We start from the raw sequence: 17,491 nt of genomic DNA on the forward strand, positions 1-17,491 counted from the left end.
CATTCTGTTTATCAGATCTGAAGTAGTCATTTCCCTATGGGGGCCAACACAACTACTGAGTGCAGTTTGGTTGGTCCAGTGCTTAAGAGTTTTTTAATTATCAGGTTTACAATAATTAAATCAGTCAACTTCTGTTATATTGCATGGGGATTGGAACTTTACTGAGGCGGACAGTTGTATAGTGATAATGTCACTGGATATGTAATGTAGACGTCTGTATAATCATGATGAGTTCAAATCCTATGTGGTAGTATATGAATCAATTAATAAAATCTGGAATTAAAAACTAGTCTCTGCTGTGGTGACCGTGACACCATAATTGATTTTTATAAAAATACATCTCGATCACTAATGCCTTTTTGGGAAGGAAATCTATCATTTTTAACCATTCTAATCTATATGTTACTCCAGACTTTCAGCCTTGTGGGTGACTCTGCAGTGGCCTAGCAAGCCACTTGTTTTGAGTGCAATTAGCATGAGCAGTGAATGATGCTGCAAATTATGTGTTTTCATTTTTGTTCACTTTTTAGCTTTATCTCCTTTTGCAGTGTACTACTGACAATTCTTTTTCTCCTAATTTAAATATTCTGTGTACATCATTTTCCCCAGTACTGTCTTATTTTGGAGATGGGAGCATCTAGTCATGAATTATTGTTTGTCTTCGAGTCAAATTTCATCTAATCCTTTCTGTTCATTAGCTATCAGACATGAAGATTCACATGATAATTGCAATAGGAGAGGCTTTCTTTTTGCTGATGTTGCAGCGCTGGTGTTGGACTGGCACGGAGGCTTGGCCTTTTGTTTATTGAAACAAATGAAAGTATATGGGAAACTTGAACAAATTAAACTACTATGCTTCTAATATGCAGTAGCTTTGCAAATGGCATCTTCTGCTAACAGACTGCTTCCAGTTCAATAAAATGCACTGCTTACCACACAACCAAACAACATTTGCATGAATTTCACTGGTGCCAGCTGCGTACGCTATACATCCCAGTATTTGGCTGATCAAGTCAAGTAGCATCTCTTCGGTTGTTCTCATGAGCTAACATGAATCTGACCCCTGAAGCAACTCTCTTTTGTGTTAAATACGCTGACTGTCTGTAGATCTCAATACTGCAGGGTTCAGCATGACTACAGAAAAGTAAAATGAGCCACACATGACCCTTTTGGAAGATTGAATAAAATATGGGATATTAAAATTATACTAATGTTTTTACTTGTTTTGTATTTCATTGAAAAAATGAGTAAATATGCTAACAAAAGGGTTGTTCACAATTCTGTCCTGCAGGCCTACTGGCCTCAAAAGCTGTGAGTGGTGATGGTTCTGAAATGCTGGAAGATGGTATTGGAAGCCACCATGTGCCTGATCAGGTATGAAGCAATTTTTAAATATGTTTTAGCTAGCTACAGGGCTAGCAACACTACCCAAAGCTGGAGAGAGTAAAGATCACAATTGTAGTTAGAATCACAGCAAATGCCTACATGTTTCGAAAGCATATAAATTTTGGAGGTTATATTTTTGGAAGTTGTTTTTTATTGCTATCAATATCTTAAACTTGTGTTCCTAAATTGCCCCACCTATTTTGATAAATCTGCAGTGTCCTCAAATAGAGGACACGATCCAGTTTACTGCACCTAATTGACTTAGCTTGCATCTTGACATGTTCTTTGTAGCGTTGGAAAAGGCCCAAACAATAGATTAGAACTTGTTTAAGGTTTAACTAACAAGAAATTTTTTTAAACAGTAAAATGGTGAATATTCAAACATATTTCAACAAAATTAGCTTTATAATAGTAAATGCTGATTTTCAACTATTATAAAGAACTATGAGAAGTCTTTTTTGAGTATCTTTTCTGTCATTCCATTTCTGAAAATTAGTCAGCATGTATTTTTTTCCAAATGGGCGATTTAGCAAGAACTGTAGATACTGGAAGTCAGAGTCAATACAATGTGGAGCTGCAGGATCCTGACCGGAAAGGTTGACTTTCTTGCTCTTCTGATGCTGCCTGACTGGTGCTCCTCTACCTCCACGCTGTATCGACTCTTATCTTTTACAAATGATTTGGAAAAGATGAGTTAAAATTATTTTCCACAAAAATGATTCAAATGAATTTATGAGAGTTATTTTTAAAAAGACGTATTTGATCCCTTTCAAGAGGTTTGTATTTGACTGAGTCACCTATACCCTCCTCAATCCCTTTATCAGTCTCAACCAAGCCAATTCTTGCAATTGCTGTATTCAGTTGAGCCAGTATACAGTTTCAGTGAATGAAGTTCATCAAGATTTTGTGTTTGCATCCTGCAGCTTTCCCTATTTCAGGTAGTCACCATTGAAATGTTGAAAATGTAGTGTGGAAAAGCATATTTGAAGCTTTGCCTTGGTAATAGCATTGAGACTTTTCTCCCCTATTTTCCTTAAGTTTAATGTTTTTATTTAGAAGTGTAAATTAATGTTAACATTAACAGTAACATCCACTGCCATTTGACATTTTTATAAATGACCTGGATGAGGGCGTAGAAGGATGGGTTAGTAAATTTGCAGATGACACTAAGGTCAGTGGAATTGTGGATAGTGACGAAGGATGCTGTAGGTTGCAGAGAGACACAGATAAGCTGCAGAGCTGGGCTGGGAGGTGGCAAATGGAGTTTAATGCAGACAAGTGTGAGGTGATGCACTTTGGTAGGAGTAACCGGAAGGCAAAATACTGGGCTAATGGTGAGATGCTTGGTAGTGTAAATGAGCAGACAGATCTCGGTGTCCATGTACACAGATCCTTGAAAGTTGCCACCCAGGTTGAGAGGGCTGTTAAGAAGGCATACAGTGTTTTAGCTTTTATTAATAGAGGGATCGAGTTCTGGAACCAAGAGGTTATGCTGCAGCTGTACAAAACTCTGGTGCGGTCGCACTTGGAGTATTGCGTACAGTTCTGGTCACCACTTTACAAGAAGGATGTGGAAGCTTTGGAAAGGGTGCAGAGAAGATTTACTAGGATGTTGCCTGGTATGTAGGGAAGGCCTTACAAGGAAAGGCTGAGGGACTTGAGGCTGTTTTTGTTAGAGAGAAGAAGGTTGAGAGGTGACTTAATTGAGACATATAAAATAATCAGAGGATTAGATAGGGAGAGCCTTTTTCCTAGGATGGTGACGGCGAGCACAAGGGGGCATAGCTTTAAATTGAGGGGTGAAAGATATAGGACAGATGTCAGGTGGTTTCTTTACTCAGTAGTAAGGGAATGGAACGCTTTGCCTGCAATGGTAGTAGATTCGTCAACTTTAGGTAGATTTAAGTCGTCGTTGGACATGCATATGGACGTACATGGAATAGTGTAGGTTAGATGGGCTTGAGATCGGTATGACAGGTCCGCACAACATTGAGGGCCGAAGGGCCTGTACTGTGCTGTAATGTTCTATGTTCTAAGGATTTTTTTTTCCTCCAATTTGGGCCTCTATACCTGTTTCTAGGATAGCAGAAAACTTTGCAGACGGGCAAAAAAACTAAGCATTCCTGTAATTTTAAGAAAATTGTGCTCAGGGCAACACCAAGAACAATTTGCATTTGTATAGTGTCTTTGCTTTAACAGCATTTCCAAAGTGCTTTGAGTGTTCTACAATAATTTGATGATGAGTTGGTGAAACTTAGAGCAGATGACAGAATGAGTGATTGATCTGAGGTAGATTTTTAGGTGCATTGTAAAGAAGGGTCAGGTTGCAAAGTTGATGACCCCATCTACATGGATCATAGCAATAAAAAACAGACTGGATGCTGAAATTTAGAAATTGCTCAGAAATCTCAGTAGGTGTGGCAGCATCTACAGAGAGAAAGCAGTGTTTGGGCCCAGTGACCCTCCTTCGGGAAAGGGAGAAGCCAAATTTGAATTGATTCTTGAACTGCGTTCAAGTGAGAAGGCCAAAAGGATTGCACGTGCTGGAAATCAGAAACAAAAACAGAAATTGCTGGAAAAACTCAGCAGATATGGCAGCAAATGAAAAGATAAATCAAAGTTAACGATTTGGGTTTAGTGAGTGATGATTAGAACAGATGCTGCCATACCTGCTATGTTTTTCCAGCAGATTCTGTTTTGGTTTAGTCGGAAGGACTTGGCTACCACAGCTACTGAATGGAGGTTTGATTGCCCACTGCTGCTCTCCTTATCAATTTTTTTTAAAGTTCACAGAGTAGAATCTCAGTTATTAGAATGAAATGGTTATTCTTTGAAACCTACTGGAAAATATTGTAGCCAGGTTGGTAGATGATGCAAAGTTAGGTGAAAAGGCAAGTGGTAAAGATGACAGAGTCTACACAGGGATAGAGACAGATTGAGTGGGTGAAAACTGGGCTGATGAATCAGCAATGGATTCATGGTCATCATTAGGTTCTTGATTCCAGACATCTTTATGGAATTCAAATTCCACCATCTGGCAAGGCAGGATTTGAACCTGGGTCCCCAGACTTGATCTGGGTCCTGGATTAACAGTACAGCAGTAGTACCATTCGGCCATCGCCTCCAGCATAACCTTCCAGTCTGTTTTGATATTCAATAAGATCAAAGATCATGGCTGATCTGATTGTAACCTCAAGTCTACATTTTTGCCTGTTCCTGGTAATTGTTTAAGCACTTGCTTAACAATTTTGGTATCGTCTGCAAACTTACTAACTATACCTCCTATACTCAAATCCAAATCTTATATATAAATGACAAAAGGCAGTGGACCTAGCACCAGTCCCTTCACTCTGCTGGTCTTGGGCCTCCAACTTCTAAAAAGCCACCTTCCACTGCCACCCTCTGTCTCCTATCTTCTAACCAGTTTTATATCCAAATGACTAATTCTCCCTGTATTCCATGCGATCTAACCTCATTAACCAGTCTACCATGCAGAACCTTGTCAAATATCTTACTGAAGTCCATATAGACAGCGTCCACTGTTCTGCCTTCATCAATCCTCACCATCACTATTTCAGAAAACTCAGTCAAGTTAGTGAGACAAGGTTTCCTATACATAAAGCCACATTGACCGTCCCAAATCAGTCCTTACCTTTCCAAATGCATGTAAATCCTGCCCCTCAGAACCCCCTCCCAACAACTTGCCCATCACTGTCAGGCTCACTAATACCTTGGCTTTTCCTTCCTACCTTTCTTAAATAATGGCACCATCTTAGCCAACCTCTAGTCTTCTGGCACCTCACCTGTGGCTATGGATGATACAAATATCTCAACAATCACTTCCCTATCTTCCCACAAAATTCTTGGGTACACTTGATCTGGTCCAGGGTATTTATGCACCTTTATCCAGCACCACCACCTTTGTAATATGGACACTTTTTTCAAGATATTGTTAATTATTTTCCCAACTTCCATATCCTCCACAGTAAACCCTGAGGCAAAACATTCATTTAATATCTCCCCCCAACTCCTGTGGTTTCATACGTGGGCTCCTTGTTGATTTTAAGGTGCTCTCTTCTCTCCCTAGTTACTGTTTTGTCCTTAATGTATTTATAGAATCTCTTTGGATTATCTTAAACCCAACTTCCCATAGCTATCTCAAATAGTCCCCTTTTTGCCTCCTGATTTCTCTTCATACTCCTTGTACTCTTGGAGGAGTGCACTCGATCCCTACTGTCTATACCTGAAACATGCTTCTTCCTTTTTCTTGACCAAAACCTGAAATTCTCTTGTCATCTAGCCTTCCCTACATCTACCTGTTTTGCCCCTCAACCTATCATGGATTACTGTCCCTGGACTCCGTTATTACATATTTGAAGGCTTACCATTTTCCAGCCGACTCTACCTGTGAATTTGTCCCCCCCCACCCCCCTGAAGAGTCCGTTTTTATCTAATACCATCAAATTGGCCTTCCTTCAATTTTGAACTCTTAAATTTTAGATCAGGTCTATCCTTTTCCGTAACTATTTTAAACCAATAGAATTATGATCACTTGCCCCAAAGCACTCCCCCACTGACTCCTCAAACACTTGCCCTGCCTCATTTCCCAAGAGTTGATCAAGGTTTGCTCTTTCTGTAGTAGGCATGTCCATGTACTGAATAAGAAAATTTTCTTGTACACACTTCACAAGCTCCCCTTCACCTGATCCCTTAACACTATTGCATCCCAGTCTTTGTTCAAAGGTAAAATCCCCTACCAATATCCATATAAATTACATCTTCTACATAGGCATTGTCTATTCTCTTTTTGCCTCAAAAATATTCAAGAAGGTTGTTCAGTTGAAATTTTAACTTTTGAAATCCTGTTGACTGTTCTTCATTGCACCTCATTCTGAATGTTCTTCCATTCTCTTCAGTAAGAGCCCTATTACTTTTCCAACCATTGATGTTAGACTGACTGGCCTTCCATTCCCTGGATATTTTATGCTTTCTTTTAATGAATGAATTGGTTTAGCTATCTGCCAATCCTCAGACATTACCCTTTTACTAACTTATTATTAAATAGTAGTTAAATATGAGTCTTCAGGGAGTACTTGCAGGGTCGAGCAGCAGCACAGTGAGTAAAAAACTAACTGAGCTCGGGGCGCATTGTAGCTGCAGAAAAATTACTGTAGTAATGTCACATGGAAGCTGTGACCTGATTGGCTGGTAGGAAGCCTGTGCTAAATTTGAAAGAGTATAGCAAAGAAGTATTAAGAAACTATTTATTCATAAATTTATATAAATTGATTAACTAAGTAGAGATGACTGGGCGGCTGATGTGCAGTAGCAGTATGATGCGACCTGGCAGTTCCCACTGCGAGCTGCAGTAACCACATCTGCGGCAAGTGTTGGTTGCTCAAGGATCTTTGCCTTTAGAGTTGGTGAGCTGGAATCTGAGCTTCAAGCACCACAGCACCCTCTTCGGGAGGGGGAGAAGTACCTGGACACTTTGCTTCAGGAGGCAGTCACACCTGGTAGATTAAATACTTCAAAATTCAGTCAGTGATGAGGGACAGCAAGGTGTGATTGCATGTGAAGCAGGTAGGGTGATCCTGAATTCAGGAACAGAGAAGCTCTGCTCTTGACCTTGTCCAACAGATATGAGTTACTTACTCTGTGTGAGGATGAGGAAAAGGGCTACACGGGCGATGAACCAGCTGATGACTAAACCGTGGTGCAGAAGGCCATTTAAGGGGGTGAACAAAGTGACCAGTGGTAGTTGTAGGGAACTCCTGTAATTAGTGGGATTGGTAGCATCCTTTTTAAGCAGGATCGAGAGTCTCTGAAACGAAACGATATTCGAGAGGGAGGGTGAAGATCCAGTTGTGGTCCATGTGAGGACAAACAACTAAGGTAAGGCTAGAAAAGAGGATCTGTTTAGAGATTGTCAAGCACTATGAACAAAAGTAAGGAACGGGACCTCAAGGGTTATAATTACTATCCAAGCCATGTGCAAATTGTTTTAAGGGTAGGAAAAGTTTGAAAGTAAACACCTGGTTCGAGGAGTGGTGTGGGAAAGAGGTGTTCCATTTCATGGGGCATTGGCATCAGTTTTGGAACAGGAGGGGATCTATGCTACTGGGATGTCCTCCACCTGAACCGATCTGGAACCGGTGATCTAGCAAAAAGGAAAAATGGGCTGGTCACGAGGACTTTAAGCTAGTGAGTTGGGGTGGGGGATGGGTGGAAGGCATGGTGAAAATGACAGGATGTAAATAGAAAAGAAAGCAACAGGTTAATATCTATGCAGGAGGGTTTAACTACATTAAGGATTATGAAGAAAGTTTAAGAGGAAAGAAAAGCCCGGAGATCTTAATGGAGATGCTGGAATTCAAAAAGAAGGTATGAAACCTGGCATAAAGACTCTTTACCTGAATGGTCGTAGCATTTGAAAACAGGTCGGTGAGTTAATGGCTTAAGTCATTGCGAATGAGTATGATGGAGACATGGTTGCAGGGTGGTCACAAGTGGGAATTTAAGTATCCAAGGATATCAGACTACTTGGAAGGACAGACAGGAAGGTAAGGGAAGTGAAGTTTCTCTGATAATTAAGGTTGACATCAAGGTGGTGGTGAGACATGATATAGATTCTATGGAGAAAATTTATTTGGTTGGAAATTAGAAATTCGAAGAAGAAAAGTCACTGAGTGTAGTCTGTAGACCATCAATAATAGTGTCGCGCTGGGGCAATAAACAAAGAAATGACTAATACCTGTAAAAATGGTATGGCAGTTATGGGAAATTTGTCGATTTGGTCAAGGCAGCTCTGAGGAGAAGTTCATTGAATGTATCCACGATAGTTTTCTTGAGCAATATGTAATGGAACTGGTGAGGGATCTGGACTGATTGTATAATGAGACAGGCATAATTAATGATCTCTTGGAAGGAGTGATCATAGTGTGGTTGAATTTAGAATACAGATGGAAAGTGGAAGATAAAATCCAATACCAGAGTCCTGTGCTTAAACAAAGAAGGGTTCAATAGGATGAGGGAGGAGTTGGCTGAAGTAGACTGGAAGCAAAGATTTTATGGTGGGACAGTTGAGCAGCAAAACAATTTTTCAAAATGCAGAGCAAAAGCATACACAAGTGAAAAGGAAGGACTCTAGAAAAAGAGGTACTCATGGATGTCAAAGGAAATAAGGAAGGCTGTCAAATTCATACAGTCATTGAATCCCAACAGTGTGGAAACAGGCCCTTTGGCCCAACAAGTCCACACCAACCCTTAGAGCATCCCACCCAGAACCATTCCCCTCTAAACCACATAAGCTGAACATCCCTGGCCACCATGGGCAATTTAGCATGGCCAGTGCACCTAGTCTGCACATCTTTAGACTGTGGCCAGAAACCAGAGCACGTGGAGGAAGACCACACGGACACTGAGAGAATGTGCAAACTTCACACAGACAGTTGCCCGAGGGTGGTATCGAACCTGGGTCCCTGGCACTGCGACGCTGCATTGCTAACCACTGAGCCACCGTGCCTTTGTAGGATAAGGAAAACTAGAAGATTGCGAGGACATTAAAAATAAACAGAAAACCATAAAGAAAACTATAAGGAAAAGTAAGATAGATTATGAGAATAAACTGACTCTGAATATAAAGACTGACAGCAAAAGTTTCTTCAAATATTTAAAACAAGTGGCTAAGGTAAACGTTGGTCCTTTAGAGGATGAGAAGGGGAATTTAACAAGCCGGGGTGGGGGTGGTTTGTGGGGTGGGGGGGGTGGGGCGAGAAATGAGGAAATAGCCAAGGCATTGAGCAGCTATTTTGTCAGTCTTTACAGTGGAGGACACGAGAGGTATGTCAGTATTTGATGACCTGGACGCTAAGATAAATGAGGGACCCAGAAGCGATCATTATTGCAAAAGACGTAGTGTTGGGCATGTTAATGGAGCTAATGATAGACAAGCCTCCTAGCCTTGATGGAATGTGTCTCAGGGTATTAAGAGATGGTGGGAATAATAGCAAATACGCTTGTGGTAATTTTCCAAAATTTGCTGGACCCTGGGGCATTTCTAGCAGATTAGAAAACAGCAAATGTGACACCACTGTTTAACAAAGAAGGTAGACAGAAGATAGGAAATTATAGGCCAGTTAACTTAACTTCTACAGTGGGGAAAATGCTTGAATCCATCATCAGGGAAGAGATAGCAAGGTATCTGGATGAAAGTTGCCTCATTGGATAGATGGAGCATGAGTTCACAAAGGGAATTTACTGGAATTCTATGAAGACATTGAGTGCAGTGGACAATGGGGACCCAGCAGATCTGGTGTATCTGGATTTCCAAAAGGCATTTGATAAGGTGCTGCACAAAAGGTTGCTGCATAAGATAAAGATGTGTGGTGTTACAGGCACTATTAGCATGGATAGAGGATTAATTAACTAACAGGAAGCAAAGAGTGGGAATAAATGAGTGCTTTTCTAGTTGGCAATCAGTGACTGGTGGTGTGCCTTGGTGATTGGTGTTGGGACTGCAATTGTCTACAATTTACGTAGATGATTTGGAGTTGGGGTCTGCATGTAGTGTGTCAAAGTTTGCGGATTACTGTAAGATGAGTGGTAGAACAAAGTGTGCGGAGGGCTTTGAAAGATCGCAGAGGGATATAGGTAGTTTTTTGGGCAAAGGTCTGGCAGACAGTGATGATGTTGATAAATGTGAAATCATCTATGTTGGTATGAATAACAGTGAAAAGGCCTATTATTTGAACAGTAAAAAAAATTACAGCATGCTGCTATGCAGTGGGACCTGTGTGTCCTTCTGCATGAATCACAGAAGGTTGGTTTGCAGGCACAGCAGGTAATTAAGAAGGCAAATGGAATGTTGTCCTTAATTGCTATAGGAATTGAGTTGAAAAGCAGGGACAATAGGGTGCTGGTCATGCCAAACCTGAAGTACTGTGTGGCGTTTTGGTCTCCTTACTTGAGAAAGGATATACTGGCACTGGAGGGGGTGCAGAGAAGGCTCACTAGGTTGATTTCAGAGTTGAGAGGATTGGCTTATGAGGAGAGATTGAATACACTGAGATTATATTCATATGAATTTAGAAGAATGAGGTCGGGGTGGGGGATCTTATGGAAACGTATAAAATTATGAAGGGAATAGGTAAGATAGAGGCAGAGAGGATGTTTACATTGGTGGGTGAAACTAGAACAAGAGGGCTTAGCATTAAAATTAGGGGGAGCAGATTTAGGACTGAACTGAGGGGGTACTTTTTCACTCAAAGGGTTGTGAATCTAGAATTACCTCCCAGTGAAGTAGTTGAAGTAACTTCCTCATTGAATGCTTTTAAAGCTCAGATTTTAAGAACAGTAAAAGAATTAAGGATTATGGTGAGAGGGTGCATAAGTGGAACTGAGGCCAAGAAAAGGTCAGCCATGATCTTATTGAATGGTGGACCAGTCTTGAAGGATCATACGGCCTCCTCCTGCTCCTGCTTCCTATGTTCTTATATCTTTGCTACTTCAGATACCTTGAAAATCCGACATTGGATTTTCCGGATTGGCAAATCATTCTAAAATGCAGTTGAATCAGAATTGAATTGGCTGTTCTTTATACAGAATTATTCCTTGTTATCATGAGCCAACAAAAAGGAGGAAACGGGAAAGCAGCCAATAGTGGAACTTTGTATAGGGGCCTTGCTGAGACATTGAGATGGTGCAGCAGGTGTGTGTGTGTGTTTGTGTGTGTGTGTGTTGACTGTTGTAGAGATGGGGTGGAGAAGTGAAGAAAATGTGGCCAACTTTCTGAAGTGCACAAGATGATTGATAACTCAAAGTTCCTTTTCAAAAAAAAAGTTTCACTAATTTAAAAGAAGCATTCTATTATTCACCTGGATTAAATTCTACCAGTTTGAAACTTTGATTTTTTTTTGTTGGTTGGTGAATTTTGGCTTTAGTCTCTCTTATCCACGTTTCATGATTCAAGAAACCATTACCGTAAAACCTCAAATGAGCATTGCCTGTCATAAATTTATATTTCTGTTATGGCTATCTGTCTTCAATTAAGTAGAATTTAATTGAAGAAAATACTGAGATTTTACCAGACACTTAGCATTTTCCAACTTAGTGCTCCTACACCATGGTTTGAATCAAGTGTAAATGAAGAGGCATCATGCGTTCTTTTTATTGTACAGTCTTCAGTCTTGCACTGTTGCTGCTTGAATGTCACATACCCAGATCTGCTTCGTTTTATTTAGTATTTATAAACTTTGACTAGATACCTACTGAGTGTCAGGACCAGTTTAATTTAAAATATTCCAAGTCAGCTGCCTTTAAACAGATAAAGCCCATCTTGTTACTGAGAGCGGCTGTTATTCTACAGGCACCAGTTTAATTCCACAATTGATACTGCCTGTTTCACACTCTGCCCTCGTCAGGAACACTAAAACTACGTTCACTGTTGCCCTGTCTTATAAATTTTGATGTCAGTCAGGAACTAGCTGACCTTCCTGAAGAAAATTTCTGAGAAATGCCCAGTGATGCACAAATTGTTTGCTGCTTTGCATCATCAAATTGCAGATTGTGCAGCCTGTTATACCTTTGGCTCTCTTTATCTTCCTTCAATTTGCCCTACTTCCTTACTGTTTCCACATAACCAAGTAAAGGTTCTGCCTTCAAAGAATTTCTTGTCTGTGTCAGTCTTGACTCTGGTGTAGAGACATACAGCATGGAAACAGACCCTTTGGCCCAACTACTCTATGCTGACCCTTTCCCAAACTAAACTAGTCTCACTTGCCTGCATTTGGCTCATTCGCCTCCCAACCTTTCCTATTCAAATACGTATACGAATATCTTCTAATCATTGTAATTCTACCTGTATTTGCCACTTTCTCTGACAGTTCATTCTACACAAATCACTCTTTTCATGTTTAAAAGTTGCCCCTCATGTTCTTTTAAAAATATTTCTCTTCTCTCCTTAAAACAATGTCCTCTAGTTTTGTAATTCTGACCTTAGGGAAAAGACCTTTGCCATTCACCTTACCTGTGCTCCTCATGATTTTAAACCTGTATAAGGTCACCCATCAACCTCCTATGCTCCAGTGGAAAAAGCCCCAGCCTGTCAGGCCTATTCTTATAACTCTATTCCTGACGGCATCCTGGGAAGTCTTTTCTGAAACATGAGGCTGACTCATGGATCTGATTTATTTGCCAGGATAAGTGAGTCACATATAGCAGAAAAAAATCCTGAGAATCAGTTTGCGAATTCCAGAGTCTGGTTTAAATTGTACCAATGTGCTGGTTATTTGCAGCAACACTGCAGAAACTAAACAACTGAAATGAGCTACAGTGCTGTTTCCTCGAGCTAATTTCTATGACTTAAGCAGTGTAAAATGTCAATGTGAAAAGGAATATAACAGATTTGAATAGTTACTTGCAATTGTAAACAAGTCACTTCTAGTTCTCGTGGTAACATCAGAATTGCAGAATGCATCTTAGATTCTATGCACTAAAAGTGGAACTTGATTTACTAGGTTATTATTCAGTGCTGTTGATTTGCACGGGCAAGAATATTATGGAATTTTGGATTGTAGTCCTCAAAATGTTTGAAATGAAATGACAAAATTGCACCGTATAACCTAAACTTGTTTACTTATTGTTGAATTTTGGCCCTTGATTGATAATTAAGGACATAACTAAATATCTTGACCTTTCTAAGTCAACTTGATCATTGAAAGATCTTGACTAATAATTAACATGCTGATTAGAATTTTCCATTTTGAATGCGAAACTTTACAGACCTTTACACTAGTGTAGCAGAAACCAAAATTTTGAAATGTATTTGTTCAGTGAAGTAGATACAGTTAAGACAATTGTTTGGTGTGCAGTATTTAAGCATTGCTAACAGGAGACAAGTTGCAACTTTTGATCTTGCACTCCACTGGGGACGTGATGGCCTAGTGGTTTTGTCGCTGGACTGTTAATCCAGAGACAAAGATAACAACATTCTGGGGACCTGGGTTTGAATCCTGCCACGGCACATGGTGGAATGTTAAATGTAATGATCATGAATCCATTGTCGATTGTTCGGAAAAACCCATCTGGTTCACTAACGTCCTTACTTTGAAGGAAGCTTCCATCCTTACCTGGTCTGATCTACATGTGACTCCAGACCTGTAGCACTGTGGTTGACTGTTAACAGTTAGGGATGGCTAATAACTGCTGCCTAGCCAGCGATGCCCTCATTCCATGAATGCATAAATAAAAATCTCATGAGGACTAGGATACAAAACAAAAACAAGCTTGTGGTGGTGGTGGTGAAAGGAAAATGGATTTATACAGCATGAGATAATGTAGCTGTCTATTTAGATCGGCGATAATGGGAACTGCAGATCCTGGAGAATCCAAGATAACAAAGTGTGGAGCTGGATGAACACAGCAGGCCAAGCAGCATCTTCGGAGCACGAAAGCTGACGTTTCGGGCCTAGACCGTTCATCAGAAAAGGGGGATGGGGAGACGATTCTGAAATAAATAGGGAGAGGGGGGGAGGCGGACTGAAGATGCGATGAGGAGAGGAGAGGTAGGGAGGGGATAGGTCAGTCCGGGGAGGATGGACAGGTCAAGTGGTGTGTGGGATGAGGTTAGTAGGTAGGAAATGGAGGTGTGGCTTGAGATGGGAGGAGGAGATAGGTGAGCGGAAGAACGGGTTAGGGAGGCGGGGACGGGCTGGGCTGGTTTTGGGATGCACTGGGAGGAGGGGACGTTTTGAAGCTGGTGAAATCCATTGATACCATTGGGCTGCAGGTTTCCCAAGCGGAATATGAGTTGCTGTTCCTGCAACCTACGGGTGGCATCATTATGACACTGCAGGAGGCTCAGGATGGACATGTCATCTAAGGGGTCGGGGGGGGGTGCAGTTGAAATGGTTCGTGACTGAGAGGTGCAGTTGTTTATTGCGATCCGAGCATAGGTGTTTTGCAAAGCGGTCCCCAAGCCTCCGCTCGGTTTCGCCAGTGTAGGGGAAGCCACAACAGATGCAGTACACCACATTGGCAATGTGCAAGTGACTGTACAAAACTCTGGTGCGGCCGCACTTGGAGTATTGCGTACATTTCTGGTCACCGCCTTATAGGAAGGATGTGGAAGCTTTGGAGAGGGTGCAGAGGAGATTGACTAGGATGTTGCCTAGTATGGAGGGAAGGTCTTATGAGGAAAGGCTGAGGGACTTGAGGCTGTTTTTGTTAGAGAGAAGGTGGTTGGGAGGTGACTTAATTGAGACACATAAAATAATCAGAGGGTTAGATAGGGTAGATAGGGAATGCCTTTTTCCTAGGATGGTGACGGCGAGCATGAGGGGGCATAGCTTTAAATTGAGTGGTGAAAGATATAGGACAGATGTCAGAGGTAGTTTCTTTACTCAGAAGTAAGGGAATGGAACGCTTTGCCTGCAACGGTAGTAGATTCGCCAACTTTAGGTACATTTAAGTCATCATTGGACAAACATATGGACGTACATGGAATAGTGTAGGTTAGATGGGCTTGAGATCGGTATGACAGGTCGGCACAACATTGAGGGCCGAAGGGTCTGTACTGTGCTGTAATGTTCTATATGTAACTCTATATCTGCTAGATGTGGAACGTCATTTTGGGGCCTGGAATGGGGTTGAGGGAGGTGGTGTGGGGGCAAGTGTAGCGCTCCCTGCGGCTGCAGGAGAAAGTGTCGGGTGTGGTGTGTCTGGAGGGGAGTGTGGAGCGGACAAGGGAGCTGTGGAGTGACTGGTCATTCCAGAAGGCAGACAAGGGTGGGGTTGGAATAATGTCTCTGGTGGTGGGGTCAGATTGTAGATGGCGCAAGTGTCGGAGGATGATGCGTTGTATCCGGAGGTTGGTGGGTGGGGTGGTATGTGAGGACTAGGCCGATTTTCTTTTGACGTTATTTTGGGATGAAGTGCAGGAAATGCGGGAGACACGGTCGAGGGCGCTCTTGACCACTGCGGGGGCGTGGGGGGATGCTGCGGTCCTTGAACAAGGACGTCTGGGATGTGCAGAAGTGGAATGCCTCATCCTGGGAACAGATGCGGCGGAGGCGAAGGATTTGGGAATAGGGGGTGGAATTTTTGCAGGAAGGTGGATGGGAGTTGGTAGGCTTGAAATGGACATCAGCTTATAGGTGTTTGTCTGAGAAGGAGACAAAGGTCTAGGAAGGTGTGGGATGTGTTGGAGATGGTCCGGGTGAATTAATGGCCAACTGTAAATAGTTGAGAATGAGAAAGATGCAATGCCAGTAAGAATTCCTTTTGCCTACAGGGCCCTGTGCATTAATGTATATTGCTTCTAGAATGGGCAAATGCATCACACTGCAAACCCAACTGATTGTTCTAAGAGTTACAAGTTGTATGCTCATTTAAGACAATCTACGACATTTTAAATGATTTTCAGTAGCCCAATCACATCTCATTGTGGGTATAATTTCTAATGCTTGCGAGCATGCACTGTTCATGCACAACTGGCATGTTGCCCACTGCGAATGTTCAAATGGACGTTGTGTTTGCTGGAGTTTGCGAACCATTGGGACTTCTGGTCCATGCACCTGGTATCTCACTAGCACAGAAACCTCTGTCAGGAGACACAAAGCTAAGTGACACATTGCTATGGCAGCAGCTTGGCTCATTCTAGGAGATAACTTCAGTTTTGTTCGGATAATGCAAGTTTTAAGTTGAAAAAATGCTAAAAATTTATTTGTCGTAAAATCTTAGTTTTATTACAGCTAGAAAACAAAGATTTTGGTCATAGTAGGTTACTCGCATAAATGATTCATGAATATTTCTGAAAAGAGATACATTTGCCTAAGCCTTTGATATTGCAGTCATCAGGACAAAAGTGAAAATACTAAATTTCAATTGATACCACACTTTTGCCAGAGGTAGAAAAACCGTGCTGATTGGAACCAACAGTTTGATTTGACCAGCTATTTATTGAGGTATATGACTGACAGGCTGATATCTGAAATTCACAGATTTTGTGTGTGCCAGTTTGTGTATTTCAAGGAGGAAGTGAGATTTCGATAATGAGGTTAAAATAGAAAAGAAAGGGAGATAAAGGTATACTGAATTTGTCAGGCCGTCACCCAATTTAGCACTGTCATAGAGTGGAAGGTTTTGGGATTGATTGGAATAGTAATTAGGATACTACGTTCGACCATGATGATGTGTGACACTGAATGTCAGAAACAGCAATCAAGATTCCTCATGCTGATCACTTTCTGGTTGCCTACACAACTGAGAGCTGAATTAGGTGCACTTTGAGGGATCTGTCAAATTTGAACAAGTTCTCTGGCTAAACACAATGTAGGTTTAGCTTGAAGAATGCACGTGTGACTGGCCTACCCTGTTACCAGCATCAGTGAGTCTGTACCCTAAAAATTTAAGAGCTGGGATGAAGTTAGACAAAAAGACTGGGATAATGTCACTAAAAATATAAACCAGCCTGCTATTCAGGACAAAAGTAATGCACAATGGGTTTTGTCATTTTAATATTAGAGTAACTCTATTTACTATAGCACATTTAATTTTAACAAAAGACCGGCCTAGAGCTGGATGAACACAGCAGACCAAGCAGCATCTTAGGAACAGGAAAGCTGACGTTTCAGGCCTAGACCCTTCATTAGAAATGGGGGATGGGAAGAGGGCTCTGAAACAAATAGGGAGAGAGGGGCAGGCGGATCAAAGATGGATACTGCAAGAGCTACTGCATCTCAAAACCAGCCCAGCTTGTTCCCGCCTTCCCTAACCTGTTCTTCCTCTCACCTATCCCCTTTTTCTCCACCTCAAGCCGCACCCTCATTTCCTACCTACTAACCTTAACCCCCTTGACCTGTCTGCCCTCCCTGGACTGACCTATCTCCTCCCTACCTCGTCACCTTTACTGGCTCCATCCCCACCTCTTTAACTTGTCTGTCTCCTCGCCACCTATCTTCTCTTCATCCTCAATCCGCCTGCCCCTCTCTCCCTATTTATTTCAGATCCCTCTTCCCCTTCCCCCATTTCTGATGAAGGGTCTCGGCCCGAAATGTCAGCTTTTTTGCTCCTAAGATGCTGCTTGGCCTGCTGTGTTCATCCAGCC

The 17,491-nt window shown here is 41.7% G+C and overlaps 1 protein-coding gene across 6 annotated transcripts in view; it reads left to right on the forward strand.

The window, feature by feature from the left end:
- Window positions 1-17,491, forward strand: part of phf20l1 (PHD finger protein 20 like 1) — a 119,060-nt gene that overhangs the window by 34,640 nt on the left and 66,929 nt on the right. For all 6 annotated transcript variants that reach the window (XM_048528396.2, XM_048528400.2, XM_048528398.2 and 3 more), the window contains one exon: window positions 1,292-1,374. In XM_048528396.2, coding sequence (XP_048384353.1) covers window positions 1,292-1,374 — 83 coding nt within the window. The remainder of the gene's footprint in view (window positions 1-1,291; window positions 1,375-17,491) is intronic.

The sequence above is a fragment of the Stegostoma tigrinum genome, chromosome 5 (genome assembly GCF_030684315.1).
Source record: "Stegostoma tigrinum isolate sSteTig4 chromosome 5, sSteTig4.hap1, whole genome shotgun sequence".
Lineage (NCBI taxonomy): Eukaryota > Metazoa > Chordata > Chondrichthyes > Orectolobiformes > Stegostomatidae > Stegostoma > Stegostoma tigrinum.